The 26,263-nt window shown below is 33.4% G+C and overlaps 2 protein-coding genes across 4 annotated transcripts; one reads left to right on the top strand and one right to left on the bottom strand.

Annotated features, from left to right (window-relative positions):
* The first annotated feature begins 691 nt into the window (after positions 1-691).
* Positions 692-23,640, top strand: IP3K1 (inositol-trisphosphate 3-kinase-like protein). Of its 2 annotated transcripts, XM_003701630.3 has the most exons (5): positions 692-1,529; positions 20,323-20,604; positions 21,184-21,392; positions 21,730-22,201; positions 22,345-23,640. In XM_003701630.3, exons 1-5 carry the CDS (start codon positions 1,413-1,415, stop codon positions 22,549-22,551), a joined length of 1,287 nt encoding a protein of 428 aa, XP_003701678.1. In that variant the 5' UTR covers positions 692-1,412; the 3' UTR covers positions 22,552-23,640. The 2 variants fall into 2 exon arrangements, with proteins under 2 accessions (XP_003701678.1, XP_076387353.1); XM_076531238.1 differs by lacking the exon at positions 20,323-20,604.
* Rad17 (Rad17 checkpoint clamp loader component) lies at positions 23,500-26,129 on the bottom strand. Of its 2 annotated transcripts, XM_003701631.3 has the most exons (10): positions 25,990-26,129; positions 25,725-25,918; positions 25,232-25,625; positions 25,004-25,160; positions 24,816-24,938; positions 24,560-24,738; positions 24,408-24,494; positions 24,139-24,329; positions 23,939-24,057; positions 23,500-23,791 (listed from the first exon to the last, which is right to left on the bottom strand). In XM_003701631.3, exons 2-10 carry the CDS (start codon positions 25,737-25,739, stop codon positions 23,680-23,682), a joined length of 1,377 nt encoding a protein of 458 aa, XP_003701679.2. In that variant the 5' UTR covers positions 25,740-25,918; positions 25,990-26,129; the 3' UTR covers positions 23,500-23,679. The 2 variants fall into 2 exon arrangements, 1 of the variants encoding a protein (XP_003701679.2); XR_013038086.1 differs by lacking the exon at positions 25,990-26,129 and having other exon boundaries at positions 24,134-24,329; positions 25,725-25,983.
* Positions 26,130-26,263: the final 134 nt, after the last annotated feature.

Here is a 26,263-nt window from a genome sequence, read left to right as displayed (position 1 = left end):
ACTCGTGTGTTCGAGTAACGCTACGATTATGTATAAATAGGTACTACTTCAAAATATAGATAAATCCGATTTTTTATAATTTCGTACTACAATCTACAACGTATCTTTTGACAGTCCCAGTCAAAAGAAACTTCCTCCAAAAAAATTTGATAATTGCTACCTCGATATAGAAGGAAAAAGATCTTTTAATTTTTACAGAACGTTCGATCATTTTTTGCTATGACATATTAATGGCCCTGATTATACCTCTTGTCACTAAGAAACGTATTTACGACTGATTATAAACGAATCACATAACGATTCATTGCATTTCACTTGTTAGAGTACATTAACCTTTCGTTGTGTCTCTTTTTTAATTTCAAAAGAAACGATTTCAAATTATAAGAAATATTTTGTAAGAAATACATTTATATAAAGATACTACTGCAAATTTGCAACATTGTGTGAAATAAAAAATTGGAACAATAATTTTTTAAACTGCTAAATTTATAAGTTATAGATTTCAAAAATTTTTAAATTGTGAGAACTATCGAGTTAACCCTGTTTCCCCTGCGTCGCCATTTTCCCAAGGGAATACGGTGCTCTCGAATGTGTGTACATACGCATAGCTATGTGTGCCCGAACGGGAGTCGGACGTCGACATTTAATGGTGGGGAGACGCTAAGACGATAAAACTACATGTAACTCTCTCTGGCGCTCAGTATGCATTCAAACAGCAAGAGTGGACGATCTTCGCGCTCTTTTGTGTTCATAGTCGCGCGAAAGCGATACGATTTTTAATTCGTTATTAGTGCTTCGCTCCTGCCAATCAGAGTTCGCGTTTTAACTCCCTCAGTAGGGTAGTTGCGCGCGCATACCCCAAGAGATTTGCACACATCGATCACGTTTAAAATCTGTCAAGTTTTCACTGCGAAATTAGTTCATTTTCTGAAGCTACAAATTGTTTAAAACAGTATCACCTATCTGGTGCATCGGTTGTTAACAAATAAGTACTGGATCAAAGTGACGAGAGAAAGGAAAGAAGGAAATTCGTAACGGAGCTAGCAGCTTCCCCTCGAAAGTACATACCACGTGAAGTAGCTTCGGTCTCAGTGTTGTGAAAGCAGCGTACTTGAAAGCGGCATCCGCAAACGTTTCAAGAATTTAGTACGAAAAAAGGGGTAACGGTACGAGTTTTACTCGAATGAAAAGCATTCATTCAGGAGACCGTGGTCGAGTAACAGTCAAATGCCACGCCTAAGGTAGACGACGATGAACTCTGCGGGCGTTGATTGAGGTTAGTTTGCGTCTGAAACGATCGTCGCGATTTAAGTGCGTCCGTTCGTCGTGCGTTAGCGAGTGACAATTTTATTTGTATACGCTGTGCGTGCGTGTTCAGAAGGAGTGCCAGTTGTATATAGAAGAGAAGAATAATGTCGAGCAGTGTTTGCCACGCGCCTCTACCAGCACGGATGGAAGCATTCACCACGAGACTCTGTCTTCGTGCTGCTGACCAATATGAGCGGCTTCTGCAAGCTCACTTCAATAAGGTACGTGCGTCGATAACTATGTATGTACATTTTAATTCTATTGATTCATCGTGTTGTTAGTGTTGAACGCTCCTTGAATAGCTTAGGTCAGTAATCAAGGTGCGAGAAGCTTCGATGATGCGTAGTGTTAGGTTTCATAGTATCGAATGCACTTTGCTTCATGGTATGTTTCTTGGAACACCGAACATCGATTTGGGGAAAATGTAACACAACTACTGCACGTTGTTAGTGTATATTACACAGAAAAACACGTTATAAATTAAATGTTAGAAATTTGTACAGTGTTATGTACATTATAAGATATCGTTGTTAAAATACGGCGTCGTATGTACGTTGTTTTACAAAGAGCAGAGTTACATTAAAAACAGTAATTATACACGTGAGATAAACACATTTAAAGTAGGTTACAAGTGTTTGTAATATTATCATTACTAGTCGGGAACATTTTAATCCAGAAATATAGGAATTTCTGAATTAGTAAAATATTAGTACATTTGATGACATAAGAATGTAGGGACATTGGCATATTTGGAACTAGAGACATTGGCGTAGTTGAATCTAAAACTTCTGTAATTTAGTATTTTTCTTCTGCAATATATGTAAATGCATTCGTATGTAGAACACGTGTGTTTCGAAAACGTAATTACACGTCTTTCTTTTAACGACATCATCATATCTTATTAGCATTACAGTACGATCTTTCGAACAAAAGTTATTGGTTTTATAACCTGCAATTAGTGACTGTTTATCTTTTACGATATGTAAATTGAAACCTAGTTCGTGGGAAATTATCTAAATAAATAGTGACATAACGGTGTTCATAAGTATGCTGTCGTTTCTGAAAATTTACGGTTTCGTGCAAATAAAAGTTTATTCGCATGCGTTTTCTGGGCACAGAGCGTTGACCCCCATTGCACGATGCGATTCGAACGAGTAATCATGAAAATCGTGCTCCTTGATAAAACATTGATCCGTATTCACATAGGGCGACCGTTAACGGTAACATCATCCTGTTTTCCACGTCGCCGTTACAGTTTTCTTCTATCGCCTGTGCAAATACAGTTCAGTCTGTTTCTTGTTCTTGAACATACAACACATACAGACTCCAGTCTCATTAAAATTCGTAATTCGTTTATCTCACTGGAGTTTCCAAACGCTTTTGTAATTTATCAAAGACGGTTCTAATTACTTTTGAGACGCGTGTTACTTAATGACTCAATTTCAGGTCTGTTCAAAGTGAGTCAATACCGCTATTGAAATTCGCAATACAATGAACCGCGTATTTGAATGTGCACGCACAAAGGATGACCGTGAAACAGTTTTATTCAGAAAAAACTATAGGCTATTATGAAACAATAATAGATTACAATTACGTAACCTATTGTGGTCAATTTCTATGTATTTCTCTTCGTTATTGAACTTTTAACAATGCATTGTCAGACCGATAATTGTTTCAATTTCTTTTCTATCGATTCTATTTGAAATATTAAATTTTTTTAATGATTCTCATAAAAAGCTCAGTTTAAGTTTTGTTACAGATTTAAAATGTAACTTGTGACTATTGTAACTTCACAATCATGGTTATATAAAGCAGTCTCAAAACACTATTGCAAATATCAAATATCTGCGAAACAGTTTACCAACTATTAACAAATCTATATTTAAGATTCTTATCATAGTTTGAAGTATTTCGCAATTCTGTTAGCGAGAGAAATTCGAGATATGTATCCGTACAAAAAGATCATAATTCATTTATGCTCGAGCACGAGCTTACAATTAGTTTCTGCCGACCGGTTAATACTAGTAATATTCGTATCCGTATCCGTATAGTATAAAATAATTCCTATGACGTGAAGGATACGCTTTGTGTAATCCGGTGTAACAGGAGGTCGAACCAAGTACTGTATCTACACGGTGTGCAAATAATTTTATAACTTTGATATTAAATATCATAACAAATATCGAACAATAATTTCATATATTAATACACTATGATATATAAGTAATATGACATATTACTTTGATATATATTAAATATCGTAACAAATATCACCGAAAAATAATTTCACTGCTATCCCTATCGATGTGAATAAAACTGCATTGTCGTGCATTAGACACAATTTGTTTACATACAAAGTCGCTATATCATCTAATCGAACGACCGTAATGAATAGGTCAGAAATTGTAATTGGACATCTGAATATTTTGCCGAGGTCAAAATTTACAATCGAAAACCGCTTCTAAAGTACTTTACACTTTTCCTACTTACTTATCTATTGCATATCGACATTTCAAGAGAATTTTAATCTTTGATTATTAGCATGAAACTTGATACGGAGATTCAATTTGAATCTGTTTACATGCTTGTACATTTCGTGTTATCAAACATTTTCGTTCCGTGTTTATCACAATATTTACCTGTTTAATGTCAATTGTCTTCTTATCGGAGATATTTTTAACTGATGAATCTGAATGATAATAATTTTGCATTTTCATCGATTAAACGGACATCGATCAGTTTACCGAGAAACTTATCGTTTTGGTTCCTTATCGTTTCGACGAATTATGATCGTTTGTAAACATGCTTCGAATTTTTATCTTTGGAGATCACTTTTTTCACAATGTAAACATATCTTTAAAGAAATCAAGGTGCATAGTTTTAGCTACGTAACCGACGACGACGTCAATCAAGGAGAATGTGGTAACTCCAATGACCATACATTACCACATTCTTTGAAATATTCTACTTATTATTCCTTGCAGTCTACCGAACATTTGCTGTCTTGCCTTTTCAAATTCTTCATTTTATTTCTTAATTAATTGCACTCGTAACAAACGTATGTTTATTAGGAATTTTTGAGTGTATGATTTGCTTACTAAAATTATATCGTACGCTCTTTTTATTTTAAATAAATGGATACACGTTTTATTAACCTTTGTTGCAAATGTGCTACATAAGAACAAACCATGTAATTTTAAATTTACTTTTACCTAGTTTCTTCACTCGTTTGTTGTTTCGAATAAGACTCTCTGATTTCTATGCATAACTTTCTTGCGTTTATTGCTCGATGTGGTATACATATTTATGAAAAATTTACTGCTCTTGCAAAACATAACGTTTTGCAAAATTCTGATATTTTTTCGTATCGTTTACCTTTCAAATCTTTCGTAATTGTAACTGAATCAGAAAATTGAGGAGTAATAAACGGACGACATAAAAGTTTCAGACAGAAAAAAAACTCATTATTTATGATGAATATGGTGTTATTCATAAATTCATAACGTCTGAACGGACATAACTCAATTACGCTTGTGATTACAGCGATTAGCCGACGAAGTAATTGAATTACTATGTAAATGAAGTGCAGTGTTATTAAATTACGTAATTAAATTATAGTATGATTGAATTAGCGCAACTGCGATCATTTGTGACCGAGTAATAGTTGTTCCTTATTGATAAATAGAAAATATGATAGACTCGCGTTATATTGCCATGTTCTATCAGTATTATGCAATATAGGAAGAGAGAACATTTTGGTCAATCTAACAGATTGCCAAAGTCAAGAAGTCATTTCTGTCGGTGGCTACTTAACGAGAGGCAACTTCAGTGGCAATATAACGAGAGTACTATTTCGTCAATGGCGATATAACAAGAGTACTCTATTTTTTGGTAGAAATAGTATACCGAGAATTCACTGTATTGTGTTAATGGCAATATAACGAGAGTCTACTGTGTCCCGTCAGTGGCGATATAACGAGAGTCTGCTGTATCTCTTCAATGACGAGATAATTGTAACTTAAATAGCATAATTTAATTCTATAACGGCATTGTAACTTAAGTTTACGATGTCTGATCAATGGCAATATAACCAGAGTTCACTGTACCTGCTCATGAATTTATAATACTTATTAATATTTGTCATTGTCTCTCCTTTCTGTACTATTTCGAAGGAGCATCCAAAGTTAAAGGTCACTTTATATCGCCCAATTCCTCATTATTCTCATTAATGACACGTTTCTATAGAATGCAAATGTCGCGATTATAATAATTGATACGACTAAAACGAGGCTTGCCAAAAATAACCGAGTCCATTCGGAATCCATCCACGTAGCCGACAATCGAATTTCGTTTATTTTCTCCTCGCGGGTATAAATTATTTCCGGTTCAAGTATAATCCATTTAACGGCGAACACGTATTTCTCCGAACAGAAATATATCGCGAGTAATATTTCTTATAGAAATAACATTTACCTGTTAGAGCATGAACCGTTTCCTTTCCTAGGAACCATTTTGTTTTGAAACTTACTTGCTTCACGGATTTATGTGGGCGAGTGGGCAATATAACGGGTGGTGATATAACATGTGAGCGATATAATGCGTGGCAATTACTACACGCTGTAATATAATACGTAGGTGATATAACGCGTGACAATATAACGCGTGGTGATCTAACGCGTGGTGATTTAACGCGTGGCGATACAATGCGTGGTGATCTAACGCGTGGCGATACAACGCGTGGCGATATAACACGTGGCGATACAACGCGTGGCGATACAACGCGTGGCGATTTAACGCGTGGCGATACAACGCGTGGCGATACCACGCGTGGTGATTTAACGCGTAGCGATACAACGAGTAGTGATATAACGCGTGGCGATATAACACGTGGTGATCTAACGCGTGGCGATACAACGCGTGGCGATACAACGCGTGGCGATACAACGCGTGGCGATACAACGCGTGGTGATATAACGCGTGGCGATATAACGCGTGATAATCTAACGCGTGGCGATACAACGCGTGGTGATCTAACGCGTGGTGATCTAACGCGTGGCGATACAACGCGTGGCGATACAACGCGTGGCGATATAACGCGTGGTAATATAACTTGTCACTATACAGTGTGTGGCGATATAATAAATGTTAATATTTGGCAATTGAACATTATCTCGCTTATTAACATTATATTGTTGTAATTATAAAAAAGACATAATTTTAAATTGTTATTAATAACGAAATAAAAGGCATTAAACGGAACATAAATGTTATGCAATAGGTATTTAGAAACAATTATTTATTTTGAACAAATTTGAATACACTTATCGCCGGATTTTACGATGTTTTCGAATGAATCTACATAATAATACGTGCAAGCGAAATGCGTCAGTTATTAATATTAACAAATGTAACCGTGTGGTAGTTGAATCTCGTATTCAGAATATTAAAATTCTCGTGTCACTTCGTCGGCTACGAGTCCATAAATTTTCTATTACAAATAGCTTTATATTTAAGCGAAAAAATAACTTACTAGCTGTTTCTCTCTTCGGAATCGAAGAAAAAAGAACAGCACTCTCGTCAAAAATATTGTGAACCCAGATGCAGTTATCAGATAAGCGTATTTCTAGTCGCATGACACCGAAATAAATCAAATCGATTCAAAATATTTTTTAAATTCTTTACGAAGAGTTATCGTATCTTGTATAATTATTATTATGAAAGATTTTTGAACTTGTGCAAAACGTCGTATAATTCAGTAAAAATATTAACGACTATCAAATATGTTTTATTGCTTCGTAGTAAAATAACACATAACACGAAATGTTACAAATTTAATCTCGATATTTTTACACGTATCTCAGTTTAAACTTTAAACATCGCACAAGACACAGAAATAAACTGAAAAACGTCGTATTAATTTTTTCTCGCTTTTACAAATAGCCAGGTTTTAAAAGTCGTTAAAACATGAGCCGCTTTAAATCACCATGGATTAAATCGACCTCTTTCAAAGACATGATATTAACGCGCGTCACTACTGCATCCTGATACAAGATTGAGAAATAGCTAGAGGCATAGTGTGACACAGTTTTCAGTATAGATACGCTTGTCACTGCTGCTAAAATAGTATTCGTGGGGCACACAGTGGGTCACCAAAGTATTTCATAATTTACGCCCGTAAGCTTGGCTAAACAAAGTGTACGAGTCAGTATTATTTTAAATTGCTTTCGAAGCATAATTAAATGTTGACACAGGGATGTAGAATTACCACGCGTTGAATCGCAATGCGTTGGGTTACTATAATTTAGATTACCACGCATTATATCGCCACGCGTTAGGTTACTGCGCGTTATATAGCCACGCGTTATATAACCACATGTAGAATTACCACGCGTTGAATCGCAATGCATTAGATTACCATAATTTAGATTACCACGCATTATATCGCCACGCGTTAGGTTACTGCGCGGTATATAGCCACGTGTTATATAACCTCGCATTATATAGCCACATGTAGAATTGCCACGCGTTGAATCGCAACGCATTAGATTACCATAATTTAGATTACCACGCATTAGATTGCCACGCATTATATCGCCATGCGTTATATAGCCACGCGTTATATAACCACATGTAGAATTACCACGCGTTGAATCGCAATGCATTAGATTACCACGCATTAGATTGCCACGCATTATATTGCCACGCGTTAGGTTCTGGCGCGTTATATAGCCATGCGTTATATAACCTCGCATCATATAGCCACATGTAGAATTACCACGCGTTGAATCGCAATGCATTAGATTACCAGGCATTACATTGCCACGCATTATGTCGCCATGCGTTATATAGCCACGCTTTATATAGCTAATCGTGGAATTACAGCGTGATAGAATATTATGCGTTAAATTACCACGTGTTAGGTTACTACGCGTTATACAGCCATGCGTTACATAACCTCGCGTTATATAGCCTCATATTATAATGGGAACTGTTCTTTGAAATTTACTTAAAATTATTATATTCTTCTTACTAACTATTACAAATTAAAATATACCTCAAGTACCGGAAGTACTATTTTCTATATTTCGTTTATTATTAAAGTCCAGTCTCGCTATATGGCCCCGTTCAGCGAGTTCTTCGCAAAGTATTCGAATGTATTCACTCGTATTTAATTTGTGCAAATATATGGGTGAATATATGTTTTATTTTAAACAGAGATTATAATAAAATTTTTAATAATTAATTTATAGTCGATTTAATCGGACTTAAGTGTTTCATAATGGTTGAACGATATTTTGACGATCTCGTCTTCTTTGTTCTTTTTTGTGTAAAGAATATAATGACAAGTTTTTTGTTAGCATTATCAGTGTTCTGGAAAGTTCAGTTAATTTACATATCCTGTTTAATTTACACCGATGATTATCGGGCAGCTTCAAAATATGGCTGTTATATGGATAAAACGGAGTTGGATGAGTTCGATTTGAAATTAAAATGAGAGAGGACGCGAAATAACATTTCATCGCGTGATCTTTCTGAATGAAGGTGGAATCAAATATTAGTCTATTTGAAGTGGCAGTAAGCGTGTTTCTAAACTATTAACTTTATAAATCTTTGGATTTAAAGGTTTCTAAAATTTCTAAATTTACAAATCAGCAAATTTCTTTCAGGTCATTAAAGTTCTAAATTTTCAAGGTTTTTGAATCCTCACATTTCTTCAGTTTTTAAATCATTAAATTTTGAAATGTAGCAAATTTTTCAATTCAAAAGTTTTCCTTTTCTCTGAATTTCCAAATTTTGTCATTTCATAAGTCCTCCTGGAATTTGAATGTATTCTTAATAATAACATACCAGGTGTATTACATAAGTCTCTTTATAATTCAGTTGGAATTTGCTCTTGGAAAACGATCCACAATGAGCAACCAGACAACAGAAATCATCTTCAAAGACCAACGATCTCTCGAGACACAGGTAGATGAAAAAACTGGTCTTGCGTGGTCCACGGGTCACTCGTCCAGGAAAATGGAATTACAATGAGATATACAAGTTTCCTTGTGTGTAGAAATATCAATGATTCAAAGCATTTACGAACATTGTTTTTAAGAATTAAATGTGCGAATTCCAAATTCAAAATTGTAGAGACCTGCAAATATCTATATCTCCAAATTCCCCATATCTTCAGTTCTCTGCATCTCCAAATTATCAAGGTTCTCAAAGTTTTAAAACCCAAATTCTCAAATACCTTAAACATCTACATTTTCGAATTCTCAGATTCCCCAAATTAATAAAATTTTCAAACTCTACGTCTCCAAATTCTTAAATGCTTCAAATCTCCACGTCTACGAATTCTCAAATGCTTCAAATCTCCACGTCTACGAATTCTCAAATGTTTCAAATCTCTACGTCTCGAAATTCTCAAATGTTTCAAATCTCCACGTCTCCAAATTCTCAAATGCTTCAAACCTCCACGTTTTCAAATTCTCAAATGCTCCAAATCTCCACGTCTCCAAATTCTCAAATGCTCCAAGTCTCCACGTCTCCAAATTCTCAAATGCTCCAAATCTCCACGTCTTCAAATTTTCAAATGCTTCAAATCTGCACGTCTACGAATTCTCGAATGCTCCAAATCTCCACGTCTTCAAATTTTCAAATGCTTCAAATCTCCACGTCTACGAATTCTCAAATGCTTCAAAGCTCCACGTTTCCAAATTCTCAAATGCTCCAAATCTCTACGTCTCCAACTTCTCAAATGCTCCAAGTCTCCACGTCTCCAAATTCTCAAATGCTCCAAATCTCCACGTCTTCAAATTTTCAAATGCTTCAAATCTCCACGTCTACGAATTCTCAAATGCTCCAAGTCTCCACGTCTTCAAATTTTCAAATGCTTCAAATCTCCACGTCTCCAAATTCTCAAATGCCTCAAATTTCTAAATTCCCAAATTCTGAAAAATACTTCCATTTCAAAATTCCACAGTTCTCAAACGATCCAAATGTCCACATCACCAAAAGCCCACATTTCTCATAAAATTCTTTGTCCTCTCTGATTTGTAAATTTTTTATCTTCAAATGGATATATCGGTTCCCAGCGAATAAAATAGAAGAATGGAAGGTGATCTAACTCGTGTAGAGAGCTTTCAATCGCCAATGATTTTAGGTGAACACGTAAACGATTCTTTTCGTCGAGTTATTTATGTTAATTGAGCAGTAATTAGATACGTAGAGTCGCGTAGATCGCTAGGTATTTTTAGTGCGACCTTCTACCGCTTGGCAATTTAACTGTTTATAAACACCGATGATGGTAATCGTTCTGTGTATCTGCGAAATTGATCCCAACAGTGTTAATTTATCGGGAGGAATTTTAATGGATTAGATAAATGACTGATCTTTGAGTGTTTTGAATACTTGATGTTCTGGATTTGTAGGAAACTTTACGATGTTTACGTTGCGAAGAACGGTGGTGGATGTTGATGATGATCATGAATGGGTATATGAGATGCTGTTGTGGGAGGTGGTAGACAATTATTATGTATGAGTAATTCTCAATTTTTTCCGAATTCTCAAAATTCCAAATTCTCAAGATTTCCAAATTCTCAAAATTCCAAATTCTCAAAATTCCAATTTCTCAAAATTCCAAACTCTCATAATTCCAAACTGTCATAATTCCAAATTCTCAAAATCCAAATTCTCAAATATCCAAATTCTCATAATTCCAAACTCTCAAAATTCCAATTTCTCAAAATTCCAATTTCTCAAAATTCCAATTTCTCAAAATTCCAATTTCTCAAAATTCCAATTTCTCAAAATTCCAATTTCTCAAAATTCCAAATTCTCAAAATTCCAATTTCTCAAAATTCCAAACTCTCATAATTCCAAACTGTCATAATTCCAAACTCTCAACTTTCCTAACTCTCAAAATTCCAAATTCTCAAAATTCCAAATTCTCATAATTTCAAACTCTCAAAATTCCAAATTCTCATAATTCCAAACTCTCAAAATTCCAAATTCTCAAAATTCCAAATTCTCAAAATTCCAATTTCTCAAAATTTTAAATTCTCAAAATTCCAATTTCTCAAAATTTTAAATTCTCAAATTTCCATAATATCCAATGTTCTACTTCATTACTCATCTAATTTATAAATTATACATTTAAAAATGTGATTTTGATAAAAATTATTCTTTGTATGTCACGTTCGAAATGATTCTATTCGATTCATTTTATCTACAAGGAAAAAACTACATATTTGATACGTTTTAGTAAAGTCAGCATTTATCGTCTACCATTGAAAGTTGAAATGCATCTCTGTAGAGATTAAAAAGAATGTTTCTTCAAAAACGATTGAACTTATCAAATGTCCTTCTCTTTAAATTTGAAGATTTATCTGGAGGCGTTGACAAGTATTGCGATTGTGTAATTTATTGAGAAATTATTATCGTCATTATTTGTTTGTAGATAATTAACATCTTACAAATGTCATCATTTCTTATAATAAACCACACACGTGTGGTTTTTGATAGTAATAACAATGTTGAATACAAGTTCAATTTTATTAGTTATTTTATATAAAAAACAATTTATAGCAAACTATAAACTGAATAAATTTTAACTACTTAAAGTATAAACTAAATAATATCAAATATATTTATAATTAAAATAAAATTAATTTGTTAAAGAATAAATAAAATTATACTTTGTTAAGGAATATGTAAATAAATATTAGTCTTCAGAATGAACCACTTTACAGTGAGCTTATTTATTACACATGTACAATATCTACAATTTTATTAATTTTTAATCGAAGCAATAATCTCGTGTTTCACACCTGCTAATCACATTATAAGTAATGAGTATACTCGTCGCATAAATTATGAAATGAATAATTCACAATACTTTCATCGCTCACGTTAGGTGATTAATTAAGTGCAATAATTCGATTGAATTTTATTTGTTTCTCGTTTTCAACACCAGCGATAAATTGTATTTTAGTAATTATTCATCTCAAGTACGATGTTCCTACGGATGACAACTTCATTGATGAACAAATATTTCTTTTTTTCGTATCACATAACGCAAAACGTGGTAACATTAATCATGAGTACGAACACTGATGCGCCGCACGATTGTGTGATATGAATGAGAAAATTGTACAAAATATCCCATAAAAGTCGTGTTCCGCATGGAAATCGAGCGAGTAATTGTGACTCATTCGAGTACGTACTAGGAGATATTAGATAGCTAGAAATTTTCAGATCTTCTAATTCTGGCATTTTTCAATCTCTAAATTTTCATTTAACAATTCTATAATTGTTAAATTTTTAACATTACGCAATTTTCAAACTTTCAAAGTATCCGAACTTCCTTTAATTCTCAAATTCCCCAAATTGAGAAATTCTTAAAGACCTCAAATTTACAAATTCCCCAATCTTCCACGTCTCAAAGTTCCTAAAATTATCAAATTTCCAAAATTGCACAAATTCCTCAAATCCTCGAAATTCTACAAATTCCACAAATTCCCATAATCGTCCTAAATGCTCAAGCTCACTAAATCCCCATATTCCCATAATCCCCCAAACTCCCATAGTCCTCCTAAATCTCCATATTCCCATAATTCCCTAAATTCCCATAGTCCTTCTAAATCCTCCAAAATCGCTAAATCCCCATATTCCCATTATCCTCCTAAATCCCCCAAATTCGCTAAATTCCCATAATCCCATAATTCTCCAAATTCCTAAAGTCCTCCTTAAATCCCCCAAAAATTTCCCAAATTCCCCAAATTCTGAAATTTTCCACATTAAAAATTCCCCAAATTTTCCAACTCTCCACCTTGTAAAATTCTCTACATCTCCCAATTTCCAAATTCCCTAGGTCTCCAACTTTTCAGACCCCCAATGTTATACCAAATACCCCAGATATCCGTCTCCTTTCCATTTCAAACGATTACAGTCATCCAGGAAAATCAACACAATCTCCGAGCTATACGTATAATAAATGATTCGTCCCGTATAAGGAGCGTCCGTGCATTGACGTTGCCCTCCAACAAAAAAATAGAAGAAACAAGTGTAAACACGTGATTGAATGACTTTCCATCGGCGATAATATGAAGTCACGCTTGATTTATAAATTGTTTTTTTCCTGTGGGGTCACGTTTACAGGGGATCATTGGTCGACATTTTACAGCCCTCATTTGCTTAAAGCGACAACAAGCTGTATGTACTCGTATGAACGCGTACGTCGTGCCGTTGACGTCGTTCTGCCATTTAATTTCCGTGCCGTTTGAATTTGGAAAAATAGCTTTTCTATCGCTTCATTCATATACTTTTCTGGTTTCAAAAATTTTTCTTTTTATTTCGTCGGAATGTAATTACAAGTCAGACATCGGATTTTCTACATACAGTAGCTTTCAACAGTTAGAGCGAACATTATGTCGTAAGTATACCCGATGGATGTTAAAAGCACTCATTTAATGCCAGAGTCTAATTCCCGTCATCGTGTAATTTACATGCAATTATGTTCCTTTATTATCCTTTACGTAATCTTTCGTAATGTCATATTTTTTCTGTTTTGTTGAAAAATCTGCAATTTTGCACAGTCAACGTTTTATTGTCTCTTGCTTCTACTGTGTTCTTGTTTGATATGCAAGATAATGTGACCTTTAAGAAGATATTAAAAGATAACTGCAATAAATCAAGTACACTTCTGTTGTACCTGTGAAATACTTATACAATGATAATTATCAATTAATCTTTCTAAAAATGTCAATCTAAAATTTCTTTCTAAAAATATCTTTCGGTGTCAAGTTTTGTTTTATTAAAAGACTTGTATTAAATATTAAAAATAAAGATTAATGTAGTACTTAAACAATTCAAAGCTGGTCCCATGTACGTACTGAATATATTATGTTCTAACACGGTATCTTTTTGTGTCTATTAATACTAATGTTAAGACTTATGGATGCGTTAAGAGGAATAATTATTATATAATACAAGGTATTTATTATAGTGGACAAAAACGGTGATTTTATTTATTTAACAAGGTTACTTTTTGCATAACGAAAAAAACAACTGTAAATAGAATAATTGTGATTCTGACCTCGCAGAAATATTCAAGTACCTAATTATAATTCCTGACCTATTCATTATGGTCGTTCGATCAGCTGATATGACGATATTGTAACGTAAACACTGTAAGTAGTGGTGGTAATTCACGAACATTCTAAATCTTCAAATTTTTTCATTTTCAAAATTTGAGATTGAAACGATTGTTAATTTCTTACATCTATCTCTTGATAAGAACTGATCGATACTCCCAGTACATTGCAAAATAGCGAATTACCAATTAAGCAACGAATATCGAATCCCTCAAAGAACAAAATTTGATAACATAGAACATATTAAAAATCCCGAGGTAGGTCTGTAAATACAATTTCTATTCACGCCTCAGTGGTTTCATATAGCATTTTGATGATGCAAAAACAACCACGAATTATCCGTCACTGTTGAGCATACAAATTCGTTGCTAAACCTTGTTCGCTCGACGTTGTTGGTTTCGAATATGCGATTCGTCGAGGCGAGAAAAAAAAGGCTCGTCTTTTCAGTGATTCACGACCGACGAAAATTAGCGAATGACACTACAGAAAGCATGATTCAACAATGACCGAGCCTCCTATCATATAATATGTATCGGGTGTTCAACAAGTTTTAATAACATATTAAACGCTACGTGTACGTAGAATACATATATTCTACGTCCCAATATAATATTCATATAGTGTTACAAATATGTGAGATATTTATATACACGCCTACTACATCAAATAAAACAGTGTCGGCACTGGAGTTTGTGGGCCCCGGGGCTAAAATTGATAATTGACAATATTCGATTTGAGGTTTAGAAATTTTGGAATTTAGAAAATTGAGGATTTGAGAATTTGGACATTTAGGGAATTTTTATAATTTGGGGGATTTTGAAAATTTGGATAATTTTAGGGAGTTTTGAGGATTGAGGAATTTTTGTAATTTGGAAATTTTGGGGGTTCTAGGGAATTTTCATTATTTCGGAGATTTTGGTAATTTGGAAATTTGAAGAATTCTAGGGAGATTAGGGGCTTGGGGAATTTTTGTAATTTGAAGATTTGGGGGTTCTAGGGAATTTTGGGAATTTAGGAAATTTTTTAAATTTGGGGGATTCTAGAGAATTTTGTAGATTTGAGGATTTGGGAAATTCTAAGAAATTTTGGGGATTTTTAGAATTTTTGTAATTTTTGAAATTTTTGAAATTTGGAGAATTCCAGAAAATTTTGGGGATCTCTTAATTTGGGAATTTTGGGAATTTGTGGAATTCCAGAGAATTTTGAAGATTTGCAGAATTGTATTGTAATTTTAGAGTTTCTTTAATTTAGAAGATTTTAGTAATTTAGATATTTGAGCAATTCTAAGAAAGTTTAGGGATTTGAGGAATTTGCAGGGATTTTTTAATTTGAGAGATGCAGGGAATGTATCGAATTTAGAAATTTCAGATTTTGAAGATCTGAAATGTTGAATTTTAATTTATTAATATACTTCATTTATACAAAACCTAGTTTCTCGACGTAATCCCTAAACAAAGAAGATATCTGCATCTTTAATGTTGTCTTATTACAAATCACAAGTGTTAAAATCATTTCTAAAACTTTTCAAACACCCCGTGGTGTAATTCATGCCGCTGTCACGGAGCAAACAAGCCATGGTCGCATTTTTATCAAAGCATTTTGTTCGCGCATTGACGCACGCGAGCTGTGCTCATTGTCGTTGGACGATGAAATTCAATCCGGATGAAAATTTCGTCATTCGTTTTATCGGGGACATCACGAATTTCTTGCAAAAAATTTAAATTACATGGTGTCCCATAAAATTTGCATTCAATTATAATATATATGTAAATGGAAGGTAGATTGATTCGTTTTCTACGAATTTTATACTCTTTGACGTTCGTATACCATTTGTATAATTAAGTACAGACGCAAGTACTACAAGTTGTACCGTGAGTCTCATAAGTTGGCATGAGAAGTTATGGAATTCGTGTTACTTCCGGCTGCCAAACAGAAATGCACAGTACATGTTATTGTAATGTGTTTTAGTCACTAGTTTATTTATACTGCTTCTAATGTGACAATTAATTGTTACAATTAAACACGATAATCATCGGAATTAACAGTAACCTCAAAATTAATAGCGACAATTAACTGTAAAAATTATTGTCAAAAATTAACAAAATATTCACAATAAGGATTAACTGTAACAAAGAAAAGGGAATATAAAGAAAAAAAACGAATATAAAGAAATTGAAGAAAGAGTAACGTTATGGTAAACGTTGAAATCGACATAACAATTGTAAAATAAAAACAATTCCTCCCCTTGAAATTTCCTATCGAGGATGCACAGCGAATCTGCCTTATCTGTTGGCTCTCGTTAAACGTGAAAACTGGAACGGTGCTCGATTGAAACTTATCTGCAACAATGCAATCTGAATACACCAGTGACGTCAATGCTCTGTAAAATATGACTCTACTTGCAAAGCGAGCAACTTACCCGCTTCTTTTTTCTTGTGCTTACACTGTGCCCGAAGGCTATTGTAAGACACAGGTGCGTATATTTACTTTGCAGTTTAACGCGTCTGTCAGACAGACAAATTTTTCCTAGTTTTCTTTTCCTTTCTTTGCCAGTTTTCTTTTCCTGTAGATACTTTTCCTCAGGAGGCGCACATGAAGAACAAATTTTTAATCTTTTACTTTTTATAAACAAGTAATAATAATAAAAAATATTATCATAATAAAAATAATTTTATGATAAATCGATGTGTTACAAATTCTCATAGAAAGACTGTTTCGATTTTTATTTATTTTCATGAAGAACGAATTAGTTTGAACCGAGCTTCTGATTAATTGAAAAGAACAAAATGGCTGACAATAGAAAGCGTAACTCAGAAGTGAAACTCGGAGAAATTGATGTGAAACAAAAGTTTCTTCATTATGTGTCTACTTTCCTCCATTTTGTTTCTTGTGTGAGTATCTGCATCGTGCTGTTACAAATTTTCGTTAAGCACGTAATTTTTGTGAAATTTATTTAAACTTGTTTGATTGCGGTAAAAAGTATGACGTAACTGCATCGAAATCGTTCGTATGGCAATGTTTAATTAAAGTTATTGCGTGTTGAGATGCGCAGTTTGAGAATCGCTGTCTTAGTCCATGAAAAGGGATAAGTCGAAATCGCGAGCTTGATTTCGCGATGTCCTCACGTTCGGGCCTTGTCAAGTGGATTAAAATGAATGGCGTATCGCAAAATCGAATTCCACATTGAACCACCTGCCCGATCGCCATCGAAGCACGCTCTGCCTGCGATAATAACGTGCTCATAATAATAATAACGACTGAATTTTCGAATACGGCTGACCATATCGTTCGCATAACGCCTTTTGGGTTCCCGAAGTATTTGTAATCGAAAACCCCTTTTATCTTTCGGTACGAAATAAAATATTTAGTCAAATTTGAAAATTCAACTTAACCATGTATAATATTCCTATTTTTAGGACGATGAACTTCTACGAGTTCGAAAGGAGTAATAACTTATTTAAATTTGACAAATATCTTTTTATTTCGGTATGAGTAAAAAGTGAAAGGGTCGACATTTATAATAAACGCCTGAGAAAAATTTTGTTTGGCAGAAGTCGTTACATAAGAATGAACTTTATGGTCTTCTTTGTGGTAATTCTGAGAAATTTAATATAAATAGATCTTTTGTAAAATATTATTTTATAATAAAATCGGTAATCCGTATAATATACGATTGTACAGCTCAATGTGTTAGATATCTTCAGAGCAATGGTTAAAGATCAGAAGTTCAGCTGACATAAACTAACCTAAAAACCGGTCAAACAATTTTGTCTGCAAGACATGTACTATTCTGATATATTTTCAAATTCGAAATAAAATAATATGTATTATGATATAGCTAAAAACTTTTTCAAATAAATTGTGTTTACAAAAGAAGTGAGATTTAGTTATGTTTCCTTGTGACACCTCGTGCTATATTGCCGCATGATGTATTTCACGTGTTAGGTTATTACGCGTTATATAGCCTCGCGTTATATAGCCACATGTAGAATTACCACGCGTTGAATCGCAATGCATTAGATTACCATAATTTAGATTACCTCGCATTATATCGCCACGCGTTAGGTTACTTCGCGTTATATAGCCACGCGTTATATAACCTCGCATTATATAGCCACATGTCGAATTATCACGCGTTGAATCGCAATGCGCTAGGTTACTATATTTTAGATTACCATGCATTAGATTGCCACGCATTATATCGGCACGCATTAGATTGCCACGCATTATATCGCCACGCATTATATAGCCACTCGTGGGATTGCAATGTGTTAGACTGTTATACGTTAGATCACCGCGCATTAGATTACTACGCGTTATATAGCCACGCGTTGTATAACCTCGCGTTATATAGCCACAAGTAGAATTACCATGCGTTGAATCGCAAAGCGTTAGGTTACCATAATTTAAATTACCACGTATCAGATTACTACTCGTTACATGAGCATATGTTAAATCGCTCCTCATTTGCTTGCCATGCTTTAAGATACCAAATATGTATGTTAGGTTACCGCGCGTTATATCGCCACAGGTTGAAATACCATAGACATCTTCCAAAATTCCAAATTCTGTAATTCCCAAGTTCTGAATTTAAATTAAAAATTCCAATATGCAATTATGAATTTCAATTAAAAATTCCAATATCCTAAAAGTGCAATATTTCATTGCGAAGAATAAAATTTTATTTTTCAACTCGTAGCATGAATTACACGTAAAATTTTCTAACCGAGTCCTCTGAAGAACTTAATTCGACCCTGGTCATCTCCGACATTCGCGTTGATAGTTCGTACGCAATTATATAAACGTTACGCGCTTTAAACCTCCAATTGGCCTAATCGTGGCTGTTCTTCTCTCAGAATACTTTAGTTCTGCACGTGATACATTTATAATCCGATTAAACGGTAACTGTGATACATCAATTAGCACGAGTAGCTCGCGGCTCACTAAACTCAATTAAACGATTCTTATCAATTCATTGCATGCGCTGGACCACGTGCGCGCATGCGCACTTCGTTCCCAGCGTGGCTCGTCTCGCCTCTGATTGGCGGACGTGAAATACATTCGAGTTAATTCATGCATCGGGTTCGATTACGAAACGCATAAATTACGGGAACAGCTGGTCGGAAAAAACGGAAGAAGAAATCTTGCGATCTCGTGGAAACAGACTTTATTTCTCATCAAGGCTTTAATTTACAATTTACATGGTTCTTACGGTTTTCAATGCTACCTCGTATTTGTTGACTGGAATGACGTATCGTGATATTTCTCGTGACTCTTTTTGCCGCCTTTTTTTGAAGACTCCTTTTATGACGGCTGTAATAATTTAATACTTTAACTTTATATTTCTTTTTCTTTTATGTAACTCATTCTTATGTAAAGTATGTATTATATTGATTGTTTGAGGTGGTAGAGATTGTACATTATATTTTGTATTTTTTAAAACGAAGAGGTAATAATATTTTAAAGAACATACATATGTTAGCTGCATGATTTTACGTATTTTGGAAAAAACATTTTTAAACTTGCACGAGTGATAACAATTAGAAAATGGTAATGAATATTTTCATATTTATATTAAGTTCATATCTGTAAATATAAAAAATCATATCTGTACCAAAGGAGAATCATATAACATTATTTCTTTTCAATATAGAAGTACATAGAATATAGAGACATAGAAGTACAATTACCCAAAATAAAAAATGTATTTGACTTCATTAAAAAAGTAAAATATTAAACAATTGTCCTGTTAGAATAAATATCTGAGTAAATTAAACGTGACTCGATAACATCAAATTTTGAATCAGGAAAAGAATTATTACACAAAAAACTTCAAGTGGAACGAATTCTTAGTAGATCCCTTTGGTTACAGCCTTCGAACAAGGAGCAAACGAGACTGAACCATAATTCGAATCCCAAGGAACATCGAAGGCAGAAGGATGCATCGGCCAGCAGCACCTACAGCGCTTTTCGACAATGGCGAAGGAACACATCTACGAGTTCGAATCGGTCCAACAGTGTTGGATCTTCTTCCACCAGGACACTTGCTAAACTTCCCAATGATTCAGCGATGCAGAAGATGGAACAGTTCCCCATGGTTCTCTCAGATACAACCATGCCCGAAGAGGATCTGTCGTTGAAATTCCTGGCGTTGGTACTGGTCTTTTTAATATGTATTACGATATTAAAATAATGTTGGATTATAACGGAGACACTTGTCTGCTTCAAAATGTACACGTTCATAAATTACAATGTTATGTTCATTTCGCCTGCGACAAATTGCATTTGAAATGTAAAATGATGTTTTATGCTGAAATTTATTTTGAATAAAAAATATTTATATTATATTAACTATTTATTGTGTTGTTTTTGAACATAAATTTTCTTAATAATTTAGTGAAAATTTTTATCGAGCATTTTATGTATTAAATTGTTCTTAAATGTTAATTCAATGTATTTATTATGAAAACTTATTATGAAAATGAAACTTTATTTTAATAATTTGATATACCTTAATAATATACATTTTATCAAATATGGTTTAATATTTATATTTGCAAGTATTTTAATATTTGTAAAATTGTGATTTACAATGTTGTACAAATAATATTAGCAAAATTGTTGTGAAGAAAATTTGTCCTATTTTCATGATTCACAATTTGAACACCTGAGCTTGCTGTAATTTTTCATATATGTTGCAAATGATTTTATCTTTTCCTTCATTCTTTTTTAGAATGCCTTGGATTTAACAGCACCAGCCAGCGACGTTCTGCTGAAGAACAGATTGAAATCCTGGTTCCAATTATCGGGACACCCGGACGGTTTCGCTCCTGCTGGACCCGGCACTGTTTGGAAAAGGAAGACAGGTGGAGCAGAAAATACAGAAAGGATCGTTTACGAAGCACTCAGCAAGGACAAAGAACTGCGGGACTGCATACCAAGGTAGAACAGAAAATAAAATAGAGAAATGAAACTATTAGCTGCACATAAAATTTTAATTTTAAAAATCAAAGTCAAAAGTCAAAAGTTTGATGCAATTCGACTACATAAAAATACTATGAAACAGTTTCTATTGTATATCAAAATTAAACTTCTATTTTAAATCAAAGAATTTTTATGATTAAAATTTATTGTAAAATTTATTGTATAATTTATTGTATAATTTATTATATAATTTATTGTATAATTTATTGTATAATTGCAAAATTAAATATTACTTGATAATTAAACACTAATTATAATTAGTCCAATTAGTCTAATAAAATTGATTTTGTCACAGATACTATCGAGAAGTGGAGTACAAAGGAGACACGTTCATCGAACTACAAGACTTACTTTTTGGTTTCAACGACCCTCACGTGATGGACATCAAGATGGGAACAAGAACATTCCTCGAGTCTGAAGTATCGAAGACGACGGCGAGACCGGACCTTTATCAGAAGATGATCGCCGTTGATCCGAATGCGCCTACGAAGCAAGAACATGAACAGCGTGCTGTGACAAAATTGCGGTACATGCAATTCCGTGAGCAACAGAGCTCGACCTGTAGTCACGGATTCAGAATCGAGGCTATGAAGCTACCTGGTGCGCCGCCTATTACGGATCTAAAGAAAGTAAAGTCTCATCAAGAAGTTCTGGACACCATGAAACTGTTTCTGGGAACGCGTGAAGGCACTCGCATGAAGCTACTTGCACGACTGAAGAGTCTTCGCTCGAAGATCGAAGCCTCTGAATATTTCAAAACGCATGAAGTACGTTTACTCGATTAATAGATTCGTAGCTGAGTTGTTGAGTCTATAAATAAGTTATGTAGATTATGTAGCGGTTATGTAGATAACAGTTATGCGATGGTATAGATCTTTAAATGTATGTAACGTGTATAATTTGTTTGCAGATAATTGGTAGCAGTATTTTTATGATTTACGACAACGACAAAGTTGGAGTTTGGTTGATCGATTTCGCCAAAACACAAGCATTACCAAATGGACACAGAGTGACACATAGAGAACCGTGGCAACAAGGCAACCATGAAGAGGGATTCCTATTTGGCCTGGACAATCTTATTTCAACGATTGAAGAAGTGAACCTTTCTAAAGCGTAGTTTTAACGACGAAAATTCATTTAAACTTGTGTATATATTTCATTTTGGTCTCATGATCATTTCCCAGCATAATCATTTTTATTTATATTGGTAGACTAGTGAAGAAATAATCTTTTTCTTTTAGACAAGTACCTACATTCATTCTACAAATATGTTTCCAGTATATTTCAATTCTTATAATACCGACTATCAACTTTTGATTGGCTTAGTATTCCTCGAATTTCTATATATTTTCTTGATTATAAAATGTTTGCAACAATGAGACTGCATTATACAAATGATTTGAAACAGTTCAATATACACTGATATTTAAGGTATTTGGAGTGGAAGACTGCTTGTTACTGCATTTTTTCTAGGAAATATTTAGGCGATGAATTTTTTAAACAACACTATATTTAGCATACGTACAAAATTTACATTGCTGTACAAATATAATTAGGTATAATCATTAACAATTATTTATGAAAAAATAGGTTGTAAGATCTTCGTATATTTTTAATAAAATACTCGTTATTATAAACAATTTTAATTTTTAATTTTAATTAGAAATATCGTTGTATCTTCATCTAGTTATTAACAAATTACTTTGTAACTGCCAAGAGTCTACACTATCCAACAAATGTGAACTATTTTGTTTCCATATCCATTATGCATTTTTGTAGAATCTTATGCGTCGATAAATCATTTTGTCTCCACCGGTCTCAATTTTTGAGAAACACAGTTCTTGCATTTAAACAAATTGAAATAAAAAATGTATAATGGAAATAGGAACACGAATTTGTGGATAGTGCTACCAAGAGAACTATTCATATTAAAAAGATTTTGTTCGAAGTATGTAAATGATACAAACTGTATTTTTTATAGTATCTATAAACGTTGTTTGCGCCAATATCTGCTTTTCGTAATAAAAATAATTGTTGTACGCTCTAAGGTATTAAACAAGACAAATAATAGTATAAAACATGTTATTCAACAATATATACAAACGCTTAAAAAATGTAAACAATTCTAATGAAATTCGTACGATTCAATTTCCGATTATATATTTACATTTACATAATACTGGTAGAAAATAAAAAATAATAAAGATATCGTATTTCTTCCTTTACACCTTGTACCGTTCTAATATTACTCAATGATGGATTCGATATCGAAATTTGGTTCTTCCGTTTTATTTTTTGATTTTGCGTTAATTATAGACTCGTACCATCGAACCTCGGCTGCTGCGAGACATCTCTGCCTACAGAAATAAATGCATTAAGATATATTTACACGTCCTGCATAATAATTTGTATATTTATGTAAACATATGAGATATGGAATATTAACGCTTTATCAATATAACTATTGATTGGCATTTCATAATAGTACTGCTGTGTTTACTAACTTATCAGCTCGGTCATTTGGTGGCTTTCTAACAGGATTCCATCCAGAAACAGGCTTTTCATTAGGCACCATCACACCGCGAACCGCGAAGGACAAAACAACTTTTGTTAAATTAGGATCCTGAAAATTAATAGTTTCCGTGAAATTTGTCCTATGTAATTTACGTAATATTTCGTATAAAGAAACGTGTAATTACCATACCCGCCATTCAGAATTTAAAGCATCTGCTAAACTTAAGGTATTTGCACATGCATTTACTTCCTCTATGCCTCTCATAGTGTTTAAATAATTTTCTTGAAGAAAATTTAAGAATACTGTGGCTTGTGATTGAAAGAAAGCTGCTATTTCATCAGGATCGTGAACAAACTTCCATCGATTTTCTTCTTGTATCCCTTTAAATTTTATTGTATTGTTAATTACTTTGATTAAAAGTATTACGTTTTTACTGTACATTAAAATTAGTAATTTACTTTTGGCATTAATTACTTGTCCTATGCCATGAAGAAGTCCTAAATTTACTTCTCTGCTATTACAACTATTTTCGTTTTCTTCAGGTACTGTTAAGGACAAAAATAATGTAAAATAGCCTTCCAACATCAAATCTGTAATTACCTATACTTACCTCTTAATGAAATAAAAATCAAGTTTAAAAGTGCATTTCTAATATCTCCTATGCTATTAGATAATATTTCGTCAATTTTATTTTGGGTAACGGATAACATATGTTTAGCAATTGAATTCAAAATATTGGATGCTCTTTTTAATGCATTTTTCATTGCAGCTTGTGTAACAGGATTTATACTAAATTTATAAGAACTGGGTAAGTATGTACAAAAAGTGAAAGCTAGAAAAGGATGTAATACTTTCTAACAACTTACTTGATTAAGTCAATTCCAAACTTCTCCCTTACATTAGGTGGAAATAATGATTGCAATAATTTCGAATTTCCCACTTCTGTACAAACAAATACTATAGGCTCTTTTCCATATTCAAAATATCTCCTACAAGTATAAAATAATTATAACGAGTTGGATTACATAAAATACAAATCAATAATTGTATTTACTCTAGAAGGGATAAGAAGCTAAGGCTGTCTTCATAGAAAACATTTGGAAAATCTTTAACTAAAAGTAAACGTCTAGAATTATTATTTAAAACTGATTTATATCTTGTGGCTCTAATTAAAAATTCCTCAAATCTATCAGCTTGTCTCATTACTTTATCTGGAAAATAATTAATGATTATTTTATTGTTAACTGAAGAAATGAAGATTAATTTTCAAGAAGTAAATTACAATTTTCATCCATCACTTGATCAATAGGAGTAATCCATTCTGTAACACTAAAACCATTTTCTTTGGCAAGAACTTTGATTGTTGCAGTTTTACCACAACCGGATGGACCACTCAAAACCATTGCATAAGGTTTGTCTCTCCTTACTTTGAAGTGTAACCAATCTAGAATTTCTTGTTGTTTCCGCTTACTTACAACCAATTCAGTGGCCTGTCTTGGTTCACAAGCTTCCAATAAAGCAGACAGACTACTTGTATTTTTCTTCTTAGGTACTATATCATGGATACTTGGAATTTCTGACATAGTACTTTCAAACGCTTGAGAAGAAGTACGTTTAGTTACTGGTGACTTTCTGACAGAGTCACATTCAAATGATGGCATTAGCCAGCTGCTATTCTTTAAGTCAAAATCAAAAATAGATTTCAATTAGCCAAAGTACAGCATTAAATTATTATTATTACAATTATATACACTTAATTTATTCAACATAGATACCTTTGAATGAGCCATAATGACAATATAAATGTTTATAACAACATTAACTATAATAGAATTAACTAAATTTTAGTATCTCTAAATCCCCAAATTCCAAAATTTTCAAATGTGATCATTCCTGATTTATGTCTTTTTCTGCTACTTGTATAACTTGTCTACTTATGTGTGCTCCAGAGCAAATCTGACCACCTGAACTGAGGGAAGGTAGACATCAAAACATAGAATACAATTTGTACATTTATTGGTTTTATTGATCAGTGAATACTTTTAAAACATAACAGAATTAATTAATATCGTTTCCTAATGCAATTTGACGTTTATTATCGTCTAATAAGCCGAAAATTCAATATTAACCAATTTCAATTAAAAATTATACAACTAGCGCCATCTCTCCGGCAAACAGGGTGAACTACACGCATTTGAAACACCTAGTTCATTAGTTCCTACTTTTCACCGCTAGATGTCCGAGGAGTTTAAGTTTCTCGCTTCAGAGTTGATATTTGGACCTCTAGCGGTGGAAAAAGGAACTAATGAACTGG

This window comes from Megachile rotundata, chromosome 4 (genome assembly GCF_050947335.1).
Source record: "Megachile rotundata isolate GNS110a chromosome 4, iyMegRotu1, whole genome shotgun sequence".
Lineage (NCBI taxonomy): Eukaryota > Metazoa > Arthropoda > Insecta > Hymenoptera > Megachilidae > Megachile > Megachile rotundata.
The sequence above is the reverse complement of the archived record's forward strand: the minus strand, read 5'-3'. Positions and strand labels throughout refer to the sequence as shown.